Genomic DNA, 17,666 nt, shown 5'->3' on the forward strand with positions numbered 1-17,666 from the left:
AGAAATGAGATAGATAGATATGAGATAGATAGATAGATAGATAGAAAATTCATAAAAAGCAGCACATCCAGAATAGTGAAATGGGTGCAAGCCTGTTGAACCCTAATAGAGGAGACGAAACGTAGAAAGTGGTTCCGGGACAGTCAAGACTACAGTGGAGGCAGAGTATATATGTGGGATAGCATCACAGCCGCTGGGAGACGAGCATCTAAAAAAGGCAACATAGAGATTAATGGAAATGAAACGTCTGATTTTCCAAAGAAGAGTGGACATAAAATCAAGGAACAAGCTACATCATCATCTTTTTTAGGGGCACATGCCTCCCCGAGAGACGGAGAAGGGGAGGCCGGAAACACTCCCGCCAGCGCAAAAGACAGACCACAGAGGAATACAAGGTACCAAGGCCAAACACCAACTATACAGAAGAAGAAATGAACTCTGTAGATGCACGGACTGTGGTAAATATTTCCTCCTGTTCTTTATCGAATGATCAATTATTATTATTATCCAAGGGCCTTAATTTTTGTCCTAATCAATTCAATGATTGGTTCCAACTAGAGTTGGATTTGGTACAGTTTTTGCGAAAAATTAAGCTGAAAATTTGGTTTTCCCAACAGGTTGTACAGGAATCAGTGATAACCGACACACCCAGCAATATTGGTTTTGAGTTTAAAAAATTACAATTACAGATGTCCAGTGACTTCCAACCAATGGTGGAATCACATGCATTAACCACATTTGCTGATTGTGTCAGAAGGGATCTTACTCAAATTAGACAAATACAAACACAACTTAAACATCCTAATCTTACCCATGGGGAACTCACTGCCATTCAAGAACTTGTCCATGACCACAACCTCATCGTCAAGCCAGCCGATAAGGGTGGTGGGGTTGTGGTCATGGACAGGAGCACATATTTGAGAGAGGCTTATAGACAATTGAATGACCAGAATGTATACAAGATGTTACCTAGAGATCCTAGGAAGGAAATGGAAAGGTCTCTACAAGTGATTATTAATAACGCATACGAACAGGGTTTGATTGATAGAAAATTAAGTGAATTTTTACTTGTACAGCATCCAATTACGCCTCTTTTATACCTTCTGCCAAAGATACATAAGTGCCTGCAGAATCCACCTGGCAGGCCTATTGTGTCTGGCAAGGGTTCTTTGTCCAGCAATGTATCCATCTTTCTGGACAAAGTGTTAAGAACATTTGCAATTAATACTAAGTCATATCTTAGAGATACAAGTGATTTTCTATCTAAAATTTCCTCTGTAGTCCTTCCACCTGATGTAATTATAGCCAGCTTTGATATTGTTAGCCTCTACACTTCAATTCAGCATGAACGGGGTGTAGAGGCGGTCAGAAAATGTCTGGTGAATGCCAATTTTGATCCCCAGCAAGTATCTTTTGTCATAACACTGCTTATGTTTGTACGAAATATAGGACTAACAGTGTCCAGGATGTGCTCTATAAAACTTAACTTTTAATGTCAAATTAAAGATATTAACAAGTGTCTAGTATTATGAAAAAGTATGATTATCTCGGTCTAATAAGAGACATTAACAAGGTGTGTCCGGGACTCTGCAGGGCCCAGCCAGTCCCGAATCACCTCTCACTAGAGGGTGCAGTTTAGTTGCACACCTATAGAGTATAGTAATCAAATAACCCAACGCGTTTCTGCTCGCCAGTATATAGCGGGCGTCCTCAGGGGGTATAGACAAAAGAATAAATCAATGACCGAGAGGATATGATATGTAAATTCCGTCATCCATATCCAACAACTGTTAAGAGAAAGGTACATCTCTATATATGCAAAATAAAGGAGTCAATTAAATATGCAATGACATCCATAGCATAAAATATAGTGACCCAGGAGCCTGGAAAAATTTTTTTACTCTATCCCTAATAAAACCTGCAAAAATTAATGTATGCAAGGTGTTTATTCCTGTGGGGAAGAAAAAAGCTGTCCCTAGGGTCACTTATGCACACAGAGATATAGTGCAGTCGGCATAAACCGGGTCCACCTATAAGAGAAAGAAAGACCATTTTGAGGGAACGGACCTGAAAAGAAAGCCCCACACTATACACTGATAGTGTATCGTAACTCACGGTTAGCCGAACTGTGAACTCTATGCAGGCGCAGTCCCGCTGTCAACGGGAGCTGGAGTTGTCCGGCCGCTCTCTCCTCGTGTGGGGAGCGAAGGCGTCTGACGTCATATCCGTCGGCTAATCTGCTTATATGCAGTGCGGCGCGCACCGCCCCTGTGACGCCAGAAATGGGGGCGTGCGATCGCATGTAAACAAAGACATGCCGCGCTGTCAATGTCAAGTAGCAGATGCCGATGTCTGTAGACGTATTAATTAAACAGTAAAAGAACAGGTAAGGAATGGAGGAGTTCAATTATTCTAGATACAGGCTAAAGATGGCGAGAAACCGAGGCATAGCTGACTGTCACTCATATGTAGCTGTCATTGTCGCAATTGACAGGAGAGGTCAATATGCAAATAAACCTGGTGTAGGGACAATGCTATCAAAGATGCATTGTTCTGATCCAAGATTGGTGTATCTATGGTCATCCCACAATCGGGGTATTAGAATCAATTGTAATTGTACATAAAGATCAAAACCCCTTACTGGGGCTATAATTAGTGAATATATATACAGAAGATGAATTAGAGGCAAGAATCCAGACCACCCCACGGTAAGTGGTAATACTACTGCTGGTTGTAAAGTAACCCTCAAAAAAAGGGGGGTGAGGGTAAAGTAGATTGGCTATGGAGGGGGTGGGAGGGGCGATCCTAACTGTCTATAGGGAGGGAGTGGGGATAGCGGGGCCCTAGGGATCCTGAACTCGCCCTAGTAGGCCCTGTAATCAGTCCCTAAACCTAGGCGGGGTGGCCGCCCTAAAAAGGGCGGTCCCGCACAGGAACCTCCTGGACTAAAACTGTTAGGCCCTTTGGATAATGGGGTTCGGGTGATAGTTATCTCCTGTCCGACCAGCTACGGTCGTCCCTAGCTACCTGGAATACACCCGTGGGGAGAAAGTGTAAACTATAAAAAACATGCAAAATGGAGCTGCTCATTTAGACCTCTGGGAGATAACGAATCTAGGTGGTAAATCCACCTACATTCTTTTTGTAGGATCAACCTGTCCAGGTTGCCTCCACGTACAGAGGGAGTTACTTTTTCGATTGCTGTAAATTTAATCTGGCTCAGGTCTCCTCTATGTACTTCTATAATATGTGTTGCCACCGGGGTGTCTCGTGCATTGCGTATATCGCCCACATGTTCCAAAATTCTTTTTTTGAAAGGGCGAATGGTCTTGCCTACGTAGAGGAGCGGGCAGGTACACACAGCTACATAGATGACACCTGTAGAAGAGCAATTCATAAATTGTTTGATTTTGATCGAAGACTGTGGGACTGTGGTACTTTTCAAGACATATTGGCATGCCCGACAATGTCCGCATTGGAAACACCCCTGTGGAGGTTTAGAACTGTTAAGCCAAGTATGTACCTGAGTGTCATTAGTGGAAAGATGGCTATGTACCAAAAGGTCTCCCAAGCTTTTACCTCGTCTATAAGTTATCTGAGGGTTAGTGCCTACCAAGTCAAGGAGATCAGTGTCCATTCTTAGAATTTCCCAATGGCGGGAGATAATCTCCCGTATTGGAGCAGCCATTTTATCAAAAGTTCCAATTATTCTCGCTTGATGCGAGTGATTGGATTCTCTTGTTTTTGGAGTAAGTAGTTCCGTGCGTGGTCTGGATGCTGCCTCTCTGTATGCCTGTTTAATAATGTATTGTGGATAGCCTCTATCTCTGAATCTTGTGATCATATCTTGGGCCTCCACCTGAAAGTCCTGGGTTCTTGAACAGTTCCTCCTGAGGCGGAAGAACTGCCCCTTGGGGATCCCCCTTTTAAGGGGGCCCGGGTGGCAGCTCTCCCACCTCAAGAGGCTGTTAGTAGATGTCTTTTTGCGAAAAATTGTACTCTGCAAGGTATGGTCACTATCAATGAATATCTTGATGTCCAGGAATGCCAATTCTTTATCCTGAATCTCGTGAGTAAAGAGCAGTCCCAGACTGTTTTGGTTAAGAGATTGTATTAATCGGGAAAAATCATCTCTAGTCCCGTTCCACAGAACAAACACGTCATCAATATACCTCAGCCAAATTATGGCTAGGTCACTAAAGTGTTCCCGCTCATCGCAAAACAAAGTGGTCGCCTCCCACCAGCCCAGGGTGAGGTTCGCGTAGCTGGGGGCACAGGGGCTCCCCATCGCGGTGCCCCTGAGCTGGTGGAAGAAGCGACCTTGAAACAGAAAGTAATTTCTTGTAAGAGTAAAATGTAACAACTGAAGTATTAGCTGGTTATGCTCTTGGAACTGGGATCCCCGTGTACTGAGATAGTATTCAACCGCATGTAGGCCCACTGTGTGGCGGATCGACGAGTATAAGGCCTCGACATCTACGCTAGCCATCAGAGTATTATTGTTGACAGTGATCCCCTCAATGCGTTTCAGCAAATCCATCGTATCCCTCAAGTGTGAGGGTAAGCTGAATACGAATTGCCGAAGAACCTTGTCAATATAGATCCCCACGTTTTGCGTGACAAACCAGCAGTAGTATTACCACTTACCGTGGGGTGGTCTGGATTCTTGCCTCTAATTCATCTTCTGTATATATATTCACTAATTATAGCCCCAGTAAGGGGTTTTGATCTTTATGTACAATTACAATTGATTCTAATACCCCGATTGTGGGATGACCATAGATACACCAATCTTGGATCAGAACAATGCATCTTTGATAGCATTGTCCCTACACCAGGTTTATTTGCATATTGACCTCTCCTGTCAATTGCGACAATGACAGTACATATGAGTGACAGTCAGCTATGCCTCGGTTTCTCGCCATCTTTAGCCTGTATCTAGAATAATTGAACTCCTCCATTCCTTACCTGTTCTTTTACTGTTTAATTAATACGTCTACAGACATCGGCATCTGCTACTTGACATTGACAGCGCGGCATGTCTTTGTTTACATGCGATCGCACGCCCCCATTTCTGGCGTCACAGGGGCGGTGCGCGCCGCACTGCATATAAGCAGATTAGCCGACGGATATGACGTCAGACGCCTTCGCTCCCCACACGAGGAGAGAGCGGCCGGACAACTCCGGCTCCCGTTGACAGCGGGACTGCGCCTGCATAGAGTTCACAGTTCGGCTAACCGTGAGTTACGATACACTATCAGTGTATAGTGTGGGGCTTTCTTTTCAGGTCCGTTCCCTCAAAATGGTCTTTCTTTCTCTTATAGGTGGACCCGGTTTATGCCGACTGCACTATATCTCTGTGTGCATAAGTGACCCTAGGGACAGCTTTTTTCTTCCCCACAGGAATAAACACCTTGCATACATTAATTTTTGCAGGTTTTATTAGGGATAGAGTAAAAAATTTTTTCCAGGCTCCTGGGTCACTATATTTTATGCTATGGATGTCATTGCATATTTAATTGACTCCTTTATTTTGCATATATAGAGATGTACCTTTCTCTTAACAGTTGTTGGATATGGATGACGGAATTTACATATCATATCCTCTCGGTCATTGATTTATTCTTTTGTCTATACCCCCTGAGGACGCCCGCTATATACTGGCGAGCAGAAACGCGTTGGGTTATTTGATTACTATACTCTATAGGTGTGCAATTAAACTGCACCCTCTAGTGAGAGGTGATTCGGGACTGGCTGGGCCCTGCAGAGTCCCGGACACACCTTGTTAATGTCTCTTATTAGACCGAGATAATCATACTTTTTCATAATACTAGACACTTGTTAATATCTTTAATTTGACATTAAAAGTTAAGTTTTATAGAGCACATCCTGGACACTGTTAGTCCTATATTTCATATCATTTATGCTGGATGGAACAATTGATACTAGGGGCACCGCGTAGATCCCCCTTAATGTTCTACGTTTTTGTGTATGCTTATGTTTGTACTACAGAATAATTATTTCCTTTTTGATGAGAAATACTATGTGCAGCTGCGTGGGACTGCCATGGGCAGCAACATGGCGCCCACGTATGCCAACATAGTGATGGCGGATTTTGAGGAGACACACATTTATGTAGCCCACCACTCCAGGAAGATCCTGGGGTGGTGGCGCTACATAGATGATATTTTTTTGATTTGGAAGGGTACAGAAAGTGACCTTATGGATTTTCAATCGTATTTGAATAGTATAGATAGTAATTTACAATTTACTCTATCTCATTCTAGACACAAAATACAATTTTTGGATACGGAAGTTATAGTGGAGAACGATAGGTTATCAACAGACCTATTTTGCAAACCTACTGACTGCAATACCTTGTTGAAATTTGACTCATGTCATCCTAGGGCAATGATTAAATCATTACCCTATAGTCAATTTTTACGTGCAAATAGGATTGTAGACACTGAGGAAAAGTTAGACAAGGCCTTGGATAAAATGACATCTCAATTTATCTCTAGAGGTTACCCTATAGAGATAGTAGAACAACAAAAACAGAAATTACAGGAGGAGAGACGGGGCTTGAGACAGCCTAGGAGGAAAAAAGATCAGACATCCCGGATCCCGTTCATCTCTACGTATAACGAGGTCTCGGGGATGATTGCCCAAAAAATAAAAAAACACTGGCATCTTATAAGCGGGGGTTAGCCTAATATACCTGAGCTACAAAACGTTCCATTGATGTCTTATCGGAGGGCTAGAAATTTAAGGGACCGCCTGGTAAAAGCTGATGTAGCGAAATCAGGATTAGGTCCGCAGAAATTTCTTACTGTGCAATCCAAGGGATGCTTTCCCTGTCGGAGATGCATAAATTGCAAATATATTCAGAAAGGGGAGAAGTTTGTACACCCCATAACGGGAAAGACATTCCCTATTAAACATTACTTAACATGTGATAGTGAATTTGTAATTTACATTTTGTGGTGCCCCTGCAACCTTATATACATAGGGGAGACAAAGTGTGAATTTAAAACTAGACTCAATCAGCACCGGTATACAATTAGAAAAAAAAGGATTGACCTTCCGGTATCCAAGCACTTTTTGGATGCAGGCCACTCTGAACGTGATCTAAAATGTATGGTGATAGACCACATCCCGCCACTCAAGAGAGGTGGGGATAGGGTCACCATCCTACAAAAAAGAGAATTGCGATGGATCTTTGAATTAAACTCACTCAAACCAAATGGTTTAAATGTCGAATTTGTGGTTCCCCCAAAAATGGTTTGATGAGGGATTGCTGCACCATGGGGCATAGCCACTTGATGTTGACGGTGTCCAGGTTGCTATAAATATGTACAAGTGATAACGTATACGAATATTTATTATTAATTCTTTCTTTTCTCTTTTTTTAGATTTTCAAGATTTGGTCATGGTGCCACAAGATCACTGAATAGCCAAATATTGCGCCTGGGTCCGCAGTCTTCTAAATATGTATTTTTATAAATAATTTTTTTTCTGTAGTATATAATTGTTTATTCCTTTTTTTGATTGGAGATGTTGATGTCAGTATAGTGTGGTGCCATGGTTTCATATAAATTCATAAAAATTCTATTTTCATCTTAACATCATTTACATTAGAGGTACTCCCTTACATCACTCTACAGATACCCCAATGAGTGGCATGTGGATGATAGGGAGCCTGGGGACACTGTCTCCCATATAACAATAGTGTCCTGGTAAGAGACTCTATGGACCATAGGGGGAGGGATTCACTCCCAGTGGATCAGGAGTACTGTGGTACAGGGGGTACTTAATTGTATCCTTTGATACACAGCCAGGTACACTAATTAATGGGGAGACTGCTGTGTTCCGGCCCCGTGACTGTATTATTGCAAGTGATAATTGTATGTATGTAGGGGTTTACTGGGAGTTACCTAGTGTAACCTAGGTCCTATGTTCACTGTATAAGTGAGAACAACTGAACCGGCCATATATTAGTTTGCCAGCATCGGCACTTCTATATTTACCTTTTCTAAAATGGCGCCCGCAGCTTCAAATAACTTACGTACATGCGCAATAGAGTGCCATTGATTGGCTCTATATCACAATACACTTTAGCTGGACTCCTCCTGTTGGAGCCTAGCAACCATGACGCCACACTGTTATTGGTTAATATTCTCCTTACCCGGAAGTCTACATCCGGCAATGTTAGCTGGGACTCCGGGGTTGCGGACAATGGCGGCGCACACGAGGTCAGTGGCGTGGTTGGCACCATGACGATTACTGTTTTTAACCTTATACACCTGTACACTGTCACTGTTGACACTTATGCTACACTTTTTTATGTCGATCCATAGAAGTGTGTTGAAAGATCGACACATATAATAACGTGCCAAATGCATGTTTAGAGCACTAGGAATACTATGTATAGTTATTATACTATATATGACTGTATATCACGGTTTTTATACTTTGTTTATATTTTGTTTTGATTGTGATGTCACTGATTATGCTAATGTGTGATGATGTCATTAATTGGGGAAGCGTGTATTTAAACCCCTCTGAATCACTTGTATGCACTTGAAAATGGCGGTGAGAGATCGCCGAAACGTTGTTTTTTACATCATGGAATAAATTCACGATTTTTTGGATTATACCATCGTGGTGTGCTGCCTTTATCCATTCCATAGATAGATAGATAGATAGATAGATAGATAGATAGATAGATAGATTAATAGATATGAGATAGATAGATAGATATGAGATAGATAGATAGATAGATATGAGATAGATAGATAGATAGATATGAGAGAGATATGAGATAGATAGATAGATATGAGATACATATGAGATAGATAGATTTGAGATAGATAGATGGATATGAGATAGATAGATAGAAATGAGATACATAGATATGAGATAGATAGATATGAGATAGATAGATATGAGATAAATAGATAGATATATATGAGATAGATAGATATGAGATAAATAGATAGATAGATATGAGATAAATAGATAGATAGATAGATATGAGATAGATAGATATGAGATAGATAGATATGAGATAGATAGATATGAGATAGATAGATATGAGATAGATAGATAGATAGATAGATAGATATGAGATAGATAGACAGGAAATTGATATCAACAATTTCTGCCCTTTGTAATAACAATGTTTTGCACCTTTCTTACCTTTTCATCTGTCTCGCTGCTGGTGTTAAAGAAGCATGCCTTCAGGTATGGAGGGGATGGAGCAGTCCAACCAATTTCAGTGCAATTCCTAGTGATGGCGACTGCAGAAAGAAAATAGGCTTTGTAACATAAACCTTTTCTTTTACAAAAATGTTCTAGTAAGAAACTAAATTGTCTTTCACAAATTCCAAAAGTTATCCAAAATCCTTAGAATTTATCAATTTCATGTTTGGAATTTTTTGTGTTTTTTCTTTCTTTCTTTTTGGGTTGGGGGGGGCAGGGAGGGGGGTTGTGCTGTGTTTGGGGGTCTGGGCTAATAAAGATTGTTTGGGGGTCTGGTCACATGATCTGATTTCTTTGATACCTTCGGTTGCTGGGGTCCCCTGCAATCTCCCGCAGCCCCCGGCATTCTAAACATATGCCGGGTTACTGAGGCAGTGATCATGACGTCATCATGACGTCATGGCCACGTTCCCTCGTGACGTCACGCCTCACCACCTCCATTCATGTCTATGGAAGGGGCCGTGTCGTCCGACACGCCCCCTCCCATAGACATGAATGGAGGTGGTGAGGCGTGACGTCACGAGGGGACGTGGCCATGACCATAGACATGAATGGAGGGGGCGTGGCGTGACGTCACAAGAGGACGTGGACGTGACCTCACGATCACGTCCTCTGGCTCCAAGCGTTCTGAACAAAATGTTCAGAACGCTGGAGCACCGGAGTACCCCTTTAAGCCATCTAACAGTTGTTCAAACTTAGACTAGACTATGAAATGGCCTGAGGCAATGTAATAACTCTTGTGCAGTCTTATATGGTCTAGTCTAATGTTTACCTTTCCTACAGATCAGACCGTTTTAGTAAATCTGGGCCATTTTATTTATTTTAGGAATCAAGCTACAGATCGGTAATAGATGATTGACTTAGGGGGAGATGTATCAAAACCTGTCCTGAGGAAAAGTTGCCCAGTTGCCCATAGCAACCAATCAGATCGCTTCTTTCATTTTTGAAAAAGCCTCTGAAAAATGAAAGCAGTGATCTGATTGGTTGCTATGGGCAACTCAGCAACTTTTCCTCAGGACGGGTTTTGATGACTCTCCCCTTAGAGTCCACTAAGTGTCTTCTCCCATGATCTCTTTTTTTTTACCTCATATATTGGGTATTAGCAGCGTCTTATGAGCCGCTTTAGGATTAGTATTGTGTTAATCAGAGACATAACCTGGAACTATTTGGGCCCTAAATCTGTAACATCCCCCCCAAACATTATGTGTCATTTACAATACTTGTGGGTTCCTATGTGGTAAAAGGGCTTGTTGTCCCCCACAGAGACCTGGACCCAAGTGCCACTGCAAGTTTGCACCCCCTTATGCAATTCCCTTGGTGTGAATAGTTAAAGGGGTAGTCCAGTGGTGAAAAACGTATCCCCTATCCTAAGGATAGAGGATAAGTTTGAGATCGCGGGGGGGTCCGACCGCTGGGGCCCCCTGCAATCTCTCTGTACGGGGGCCAGGCTCTCTGGCCAGATAGCGGGTGTCGACCTCCGCACGAAGCGGCGGCTGACACGCCCCCTCAATACATCTCTATTGCAGAGCCGGAGATTGCCGAAGGCAGCCCTTCGGCTCTGCCATAGAGTTGTATTGAGGGGGCGTGTCGGCCGCCGCTTCATGCGGAGGTCGACACGCCCACTTCCCGCGGGCTGTCGGGGCTCCGTACAGGAGATCGCGGGGGGCCCCAGCGGTCGGACCCCCCGCAATCTGCAACTTATCCCCTATCCTTAGGATAGGGGATAAGTTGTTCACCACTGAGTCACCAATGGACTATTCCTTTAAACTGGTGCCAGGAAGTTAACCTCTTAAGGGCACAGGGCGTACCTGTACGCCCTGCGCCCGGTCCCAGAATTTAAAACAGGGTTACGTTGTGACCCCGCGTCATACCGGATCGGTCTCAGAGGCTTATGATAGCCGGGACCCTGGGCTAATAGCGTGCAGCCCAGATCGTTGTGCAGCGCGCTATTAACCCTTCAGACGCGGCGATCAAAGTTGGTCCCCGCGTCTAAAACAAAAGTAAAAGCTTCCCAGCAGCTCAGCCGGGCTGATCGGGACTATCGCGATAAAATCGCGATGTCCCGATCAGCTAGGACGCGAGCGGAGGCCCCCTTACCTTGCTCCGTCGCGTCCGATCAGCTTGAGCAATCGAGCCCCTATTACACTGATCCATGCAAAGCTATGGCTTTGCAGGGATCAGGGTAAAAGATCAGTGTGTGCAGTGTTATTGCCCCCTATGGGGGCAAAAAAAAAGTGAATTAAAAAAGTTAATAAAGGTCATTTAACCCCTTCCCTAATAAAAGTTTGAATCACCCCCCTTTTCCCATAAAAACAAACAAACTGTGTAAATAAAAATAAACATATGTGGTATCGCGCATGCGGAAATATCCGAACTATAAAAATATATCGTTAATTAAACCGAAAGGTCAATGGCGTACGCGCATAAAAATTCCAAAGTCCACAATAGCGTATTTTGGTCACTTTTTATATCATGAAAAAATTTATAAAAAGCGATCAAAAAGTCTGATCAATACAAAAATGGTACCTATAAAAACTTCAGAACACGGTGCAAAAAATGAGCCCTCATGCCCGTACGCAGAAAAATACAAAAGTTATAGGGGTCAGAAGAGGAGAATTTTTACCGTATAAATTTTCCTGCATGTAGTTATGATTTTTTTCAGAAGTTCGACAAAATCAAACCTATATAAGTAGGGGATCATTTTAACCGTATGGACCCACAGAATACAGATTACGTGTCATTTTTACCGAAAAATGTAGTGCGTAGAAACAGAAGCCCCCAAAATTTACAAAATGACATTTTTTTCTTCAATTTTGTTGCACAATTAATTTTTTTTCTGTTTCGTCGTGGATTTTTTGGGTAAAATGACTAATGTCACTGCAAAGTAGAATTGGTGGCGCAAAAAATAAGCCATTATATGGAATTTTGTGTGCAAAATTTAAAGCGTTATGATTTTTAGAAGGTGATGAGGAAAAAAGTGAAAATGCAAAAACGGAAAAACGCTGAGTCCTTAAGGGGTTAAACAGATGTTTAAATTACTTCTATTTAAAAATCTTAACCCTTCCAGTACTTATCAGCTGCTGTTTGCTCCAATTTATTTTCTGTCTGACCACATTGCTCTCTGCTGACACCGCTGTCCATGTCAGGAACTGTCCAGAGTAGAAGCAAATTCCCATAGCAAACCTCTCCTGCTCTGGACAGTGCCTGACATGGACAGGAGGTGTCAGCAGAGAGCACTGTGGTCAGACAGAAAATAATTCTGAAAAGAAAAGAACTTCCTCTGGCGCATACAGCAGCTGAAAAGTACTGGAAGGGTTAAGATTTTTTTTTAATGGAAGTAATTTACAAATCTGTTTAAAGGGGCACTCCGCTGCTCAGCGCTTGGAACAAAATGTTCCAAACGCTGGAGCAGCGCCGGGAGCTCGTGACGTCATAGCCCGGCCCCCACATGATGTCACGCCCCGCCCCCTCAATGCAAGTCTATGGGAGGGGGCGTGACAGACGTCACGCCCCCTCCCATGGACTTGCATTGAGGGGGCGGGGCGTGACATCATGAGGGGGCAGGGCTATGACGTCAAGAGCTCTTGTTGCCGGCTCAAGCGTTCGGAAGTGTTTGTCCCAAACGCTGAGTACCTCTTTAACTTTCTGGCGCCAGTTGATTTAAATAAAGTAATAAGTAATACGTACCCCTGGGTTCTTCAGCACAGAAATGATACTTTCCCTCAAAAGTTAATATTCCAGATGAAACAAAAGTTCAGATGTCTAATACACAAGATTTGCATAGTCGTAAAACGTTATTGAATTTGCGCTCTGCGCTTCAATCCCCCCTCCGCTTCAGCAGCGATGGTGTTCTTAGATAACTTGGAAGATCAATGCATTTCTCAGCTTGCTTTAATAATCCTAGAGCTGTGACCTTTTCTCTGAAACAGTATGACACTGGGTAGAATGACTGTATACTTCAAAGTACCTGCTTCGTATATAGTGGATGTAAAGAAGAGGAGCCTTGTGCTTTACATGAGTCATATTTTAAGGTGCTGACCACCCGCTGTCATAAAGTATCATTATGATAACCTAAGTAGCTTTATATAAAGTCTTCAAATCTAAAACTGGTATGAAGTTGTGGTGGACCACCGGTGTATGGCGGGACCACGGGCGTAGTGGTGTAGGTGGTGGGATCAGATGGTATTAACCCCGGGGGCAAGATGTTAATAACCCCTAGTGTTCGTGACGCCAGAGTGGTTTTTTGTGCCAGGACCAACACGAACGGTATCTCCGCTATTCCAATGGCTAGTAGTGAAAGGAGAGTCCACGACCAGTTATGGTTTAACGGAGGCTTTACTGAGTTTAGATAGATGGAATTATCTTTACAGCTAGGCCAGATTCCCAGAGAAGTGGCCAGGAACCCAGAAGACCTTGCTGGGACCAATTAGACTTGACTTGATTTGAAATTGAAAACTGCAACAATAAGGGGGGCTCTCTATAATATACATGTGTGTAAATTAAGATGGGTGCAAATCAGTGTAATATATAATTGTGGTGTCTCAGTACCGCATTCTATACGGTACTTGTTTATTTATGGGTCCCCATAGCCAGAGTCCCTAGGACTTAGGGATCCCTGTCAGCCAGTCTACCCCTAGTCGCCTCTATTCTACTGTATAGATCTCTAATTTATTCGTAGGTTAATATAAATAGAATAACATGTGTAAATAAATGGTTAATTATTTATTTCCATTGGGGTTGCAGGACCTGCGGGTCATGTGACGAGGTGAACTCTATGGTATTTAGCTTAAGGACCTTTGGAGGCCCTGTGACGTAAGCGATCCCATTACACCATGTAATGGTGAATGGCAGACGTTCGGACCAATCAGATTCGCCACGCCCCCTGCCCATATAAGGGAGCGGCAGCCATGTTTCTCTCTCTTACCTCGTGGGCTGTCAAGCAAGCAAGACCTGTACAGCAGTAATTGCAGTGAGTTAGGCCTGAGCCTTGCGGCAACGGCTGAACAATTATAACTATAGAGTGTATCAATCCCCAAACACTCTGCAGCATCACCGGACCTAATAACTCCCCTAAATCCGGAAGGATCTGCAAATCTCTTCCTAAATTCAGAGACTGTATGTCTAACTCAAGGTCTGCAAGGTCATGATCCTGCTCTGAGGCTGTGTTGTGGTTCATAAGAGAGCCTTTTTAAATGGTTTTAAAATTGTAACTTGACCTATTGGCTTTGTATGTGTAAATAAAGTAATTATATTGAGATTTTCTAATGGTGTGCATTCAATTTTCAGTGGACTTGACTTGACTATAAGCTGGACTTGACTACTTGTTTCCGGCAGGTGAGAAGTTCGGCTTCACCCCTTCGCGCAGAACGATGCATTTAAACGGCGGATAACGCGATAACTTAGCGCATCCCGCCATATAAAGGCAGCGTTCATTAAGTGCGCGCTCCCTCTGCGCTGACCGGTCTAATTAGCTAAAGTCCCGGGGTGTCCGCGGGAGACCACTCCCGCCCGACACCCCGGGATCCCGTTTGATTAACCCGATCAGCGATCGGGTGTGCAGGGGCGGGGAGGGGGGGGGGGTGTGACGGGTGCGCGGCGATCCGGAGGTCCGGCAGCGGCAATTGCGGTAAGTGCCCCCGCCATCGCCACGCAACTGCCGTCACCGCTGCTGGACCTCCGCCCAAGTGTGGAAGTCCGGGGAGAGAGGGGCACAGCGGGGTGAGAGAGAAGGGAAAGCAGTTGCTTACCCGGTGGCGGCTCCGGATGAGAGGGGATCCGGCAGGCTGCGGAGGGATCTGACTGGCCGGTGAGTGGTCGACGGTGGCCCTCAAGACGATGGAAAACTACAACTCCCAGCATGTCCAGACAGTCTGGGCATGCTGGGATTTGTAGTTTTGCAACATCTGGAGGACCACTGTTTGGAGAGCACTGTGTAGTGGTCGCCAAACTGTGATCCTCCAGATGTTGCAAAACTACAACTCCCAGCATGCCCGGCTGCAAATGGCTGTCTGGGCATGCTGGGAGTTGTATTTGTGTGCCTCCAGCTGTTGCAAAACTACAACTCCCAGCATGCCCAGACAGACAATTGCTGTCTGGGCATGCTGGGATTTGTAGTTTTGCAACATCTGGAGGAGCACAGTTTGGAAATCACTGTGCATTGGTCTGTAAACTGTAGCCCTCCAGATGTTGCAAAACTGCAAATCCCAGCATGCTCAAACAGCTGTCTCGGCACGCTGGGAGTTGTAGTTGCGTACCTCCAGTTGTTGCATAACTACATCTCCCAGCATGCCCTTCGGCGATCAGTACATGCTGGGAGTTGTAGTTTTGCAACAGATGGAGGCACACTGGTTGGAAAATACTGAATTGGGTAACAGAACCTAACTGAAGGTTTTCCAATCAGTGTGCCTCCAGCTGTTGCAAAAGTACAACTCCCAGCATGCACGGTCTGTCAGTACATGCTGGGAGTTGTAGTTTTGCAACAGCTGGAGGTTTGCCCCCCCAAGTGAATGTACAGGGTACATTCACACGGGAGGGTTTACAGTAAGTTTCCTGCTTCAAGTTTGAGCTGCGGCAAACTGCCGCAGCGCAAACTCCTAGCGGGAAACTCACTGTAAACCCGTCAGTGCGAATGTACCCTAAAAACACTACACTACACTACACTACCACATAATAAAGGGTAAAACACTACATATACACCCTCATACATTGCCCCCCCCCCCCCCCCAATAAAAAAAAAAAAACGTATGGTACGGCAGTGTTTCCAAAACAGATCCTCCAGCTGTTGCAAAACAACAATTCCCAGCATTTCTGGATAGCCACTGACTGTCCAGGCAAGCTGGGAGTTTAGCAACAGCTGGAGGCACCCTGTTTGGGAATCACTGGCGTAGAATACCCCTATGTCCACCCCTATGCAATCCCTCGAATTCGCGAATATAGCACTATATATTCGTAATTCCAAATATTCATTTTTTTTTTTTTTTTTTTTCACAGTACACATCACAGTGATCATCCCTCTCTGCTTCCAGCTCGTGTGGTGTAAAGAAGGCTCTAATACTACTGTGTGAGAATGGCATGTGAATTTTCGCATAGGCGAAAATTTGCTTATGAAAATTTTTGCATATGCGAATATTTGCTTATGCAAATTTTTGTATATGCTAGTTTTCACATATGCAAATGTTCACATATGCGAAAATAAAACGAGAATATTACGAATATGCGAATTTAGCGAGTATATGACGAATATTCGTCCATATATTTGCGAATATTCACAAATTCGAATATGGCCTATGCTGCTCAACACTACTAACATGCTGGTGTTGCCCCATACTTTTTATTTTCACAAGAGGTAAAAGGAAAAAAAGACCCCCAAAATTTGTAACACAATTTCTCCTGAGTACAGAAATACCCCAGATGTGGGCGTAAAATGATCTGTGGACGCACAACAAGGCTCAGTAGTGAGAGCGCACTATGTACATTTGAGGTCTAAATTGGTGATTTGCACAGGGGTGGCTGATTTTACAGCGGTTCTGACATAAACACAAAAAAATAGTGATCCTGAACACTCCACAGGTGTTTGACGAATTTTCATTAAAGTTGGATGGGAAAATGAAGAAAAACATTTTTTTTCACTAAAATGCTGGTGTTACCCTAAATTTTTCATTTTCAGAAGGGAAAATAGGAAAATAGCCCCCCAAAATTTGTAACCCCATTTCTTCTGAGTAAGAAAATGCCCCATATGTGGATGTAAAGTGCTCTGCGGGCGAACTACAATGCTCAGAAGGGAAGGAATGCCATTGGGATTTTAAAGAGAAATTTTGTCGGAATTGAAGGCCACATGTGTTTACAAAGCCCCCATAGTGCCAGAACAATGGACCCCACATGTGACCCAATTTTGGAAACTACACCCTCACGTAATGTAATAAGGGACGCCGTGAGCATTTACGCCCCACAGGTGTTTGACAGATTTTTGGAACAGTGGTCCGTGAAAATGAAAAATTTTATTTTTCAGTTGCACAGCCCACTGTTCCAAGGATCTGTCAAACACCAATGGAGTTTAAATGCTCTCTTCACCCCTTATTAAATTCTGTGAGGGTTGTAGTTTCCAAAATGGGGTCACATGTGGGGGGGTCCACTGTTCTGGCTCCACGGGGGGCTTTGTAAACGCACATGGCCCCTGACTTCTATTTCAACCAAATTCTCTCTCCATAAGCTCAATGGCACTCCTTCCCTTCTGAGCATTGTAGTGCGCCCGCAGAGCACTTGACGTCCACACATGGGGTATTTCCATACTCAGAAGAAATGGGGTTAAAAATTTGGGGGGGGGGGGGCATTTTCTCCTATTACCCCTTGTAGAAATCTAAAATTTGGGGAAAAAACAGCATTTTAGTGAAAAAAAAAATGTATTT

At 43.6% G+C, this 17,666-nt stretch overlaps 1 protein-coding gene across 4 annotated transcripts in view; it reads right to left on the bottom strand.

Annotated features, from left to right (window-relative positions):
- LOC130297035 (vasoactive intestinal polypeptide receptor 1-like) overlaps positions 1-17,666 on the bottom strand; it is a 173,035-nt gene that overhangs the window by 98,339 nt on the left and 57,030 nt on the right. For 3 of the 4 annotated variants that reach the window (XM_056549209.1, XM_056549210.1, XM_056549206.1), the window contains exon 4: positions 9,190-9,299. In XM_056549209.1, the coding sequence (XP_056405184.1) occupies positions 9,190-9,299 (110 nt within the window). The remainder of the gene's footprint in view (positions 1-9,189; positions 9,300-17,666) is intronic. The other variant, XM_056549207.1, reaches the window with a different exon arrangement.

This window comes from Hyla sarda, chromosome 12, assembly GCF_029499605.1.
Source record: "Hyla sarda isolate aHylSar1 chromosome 12, aHylSar1.hap1, whole genome shotgun sequence".
Classification (NCBI taxonomy): domain Eukaryota; kingdom Metazoa; phylum Chordata; class Amphibia; order Anura; family Hylidae; genus Hyla; species Hyla sarda.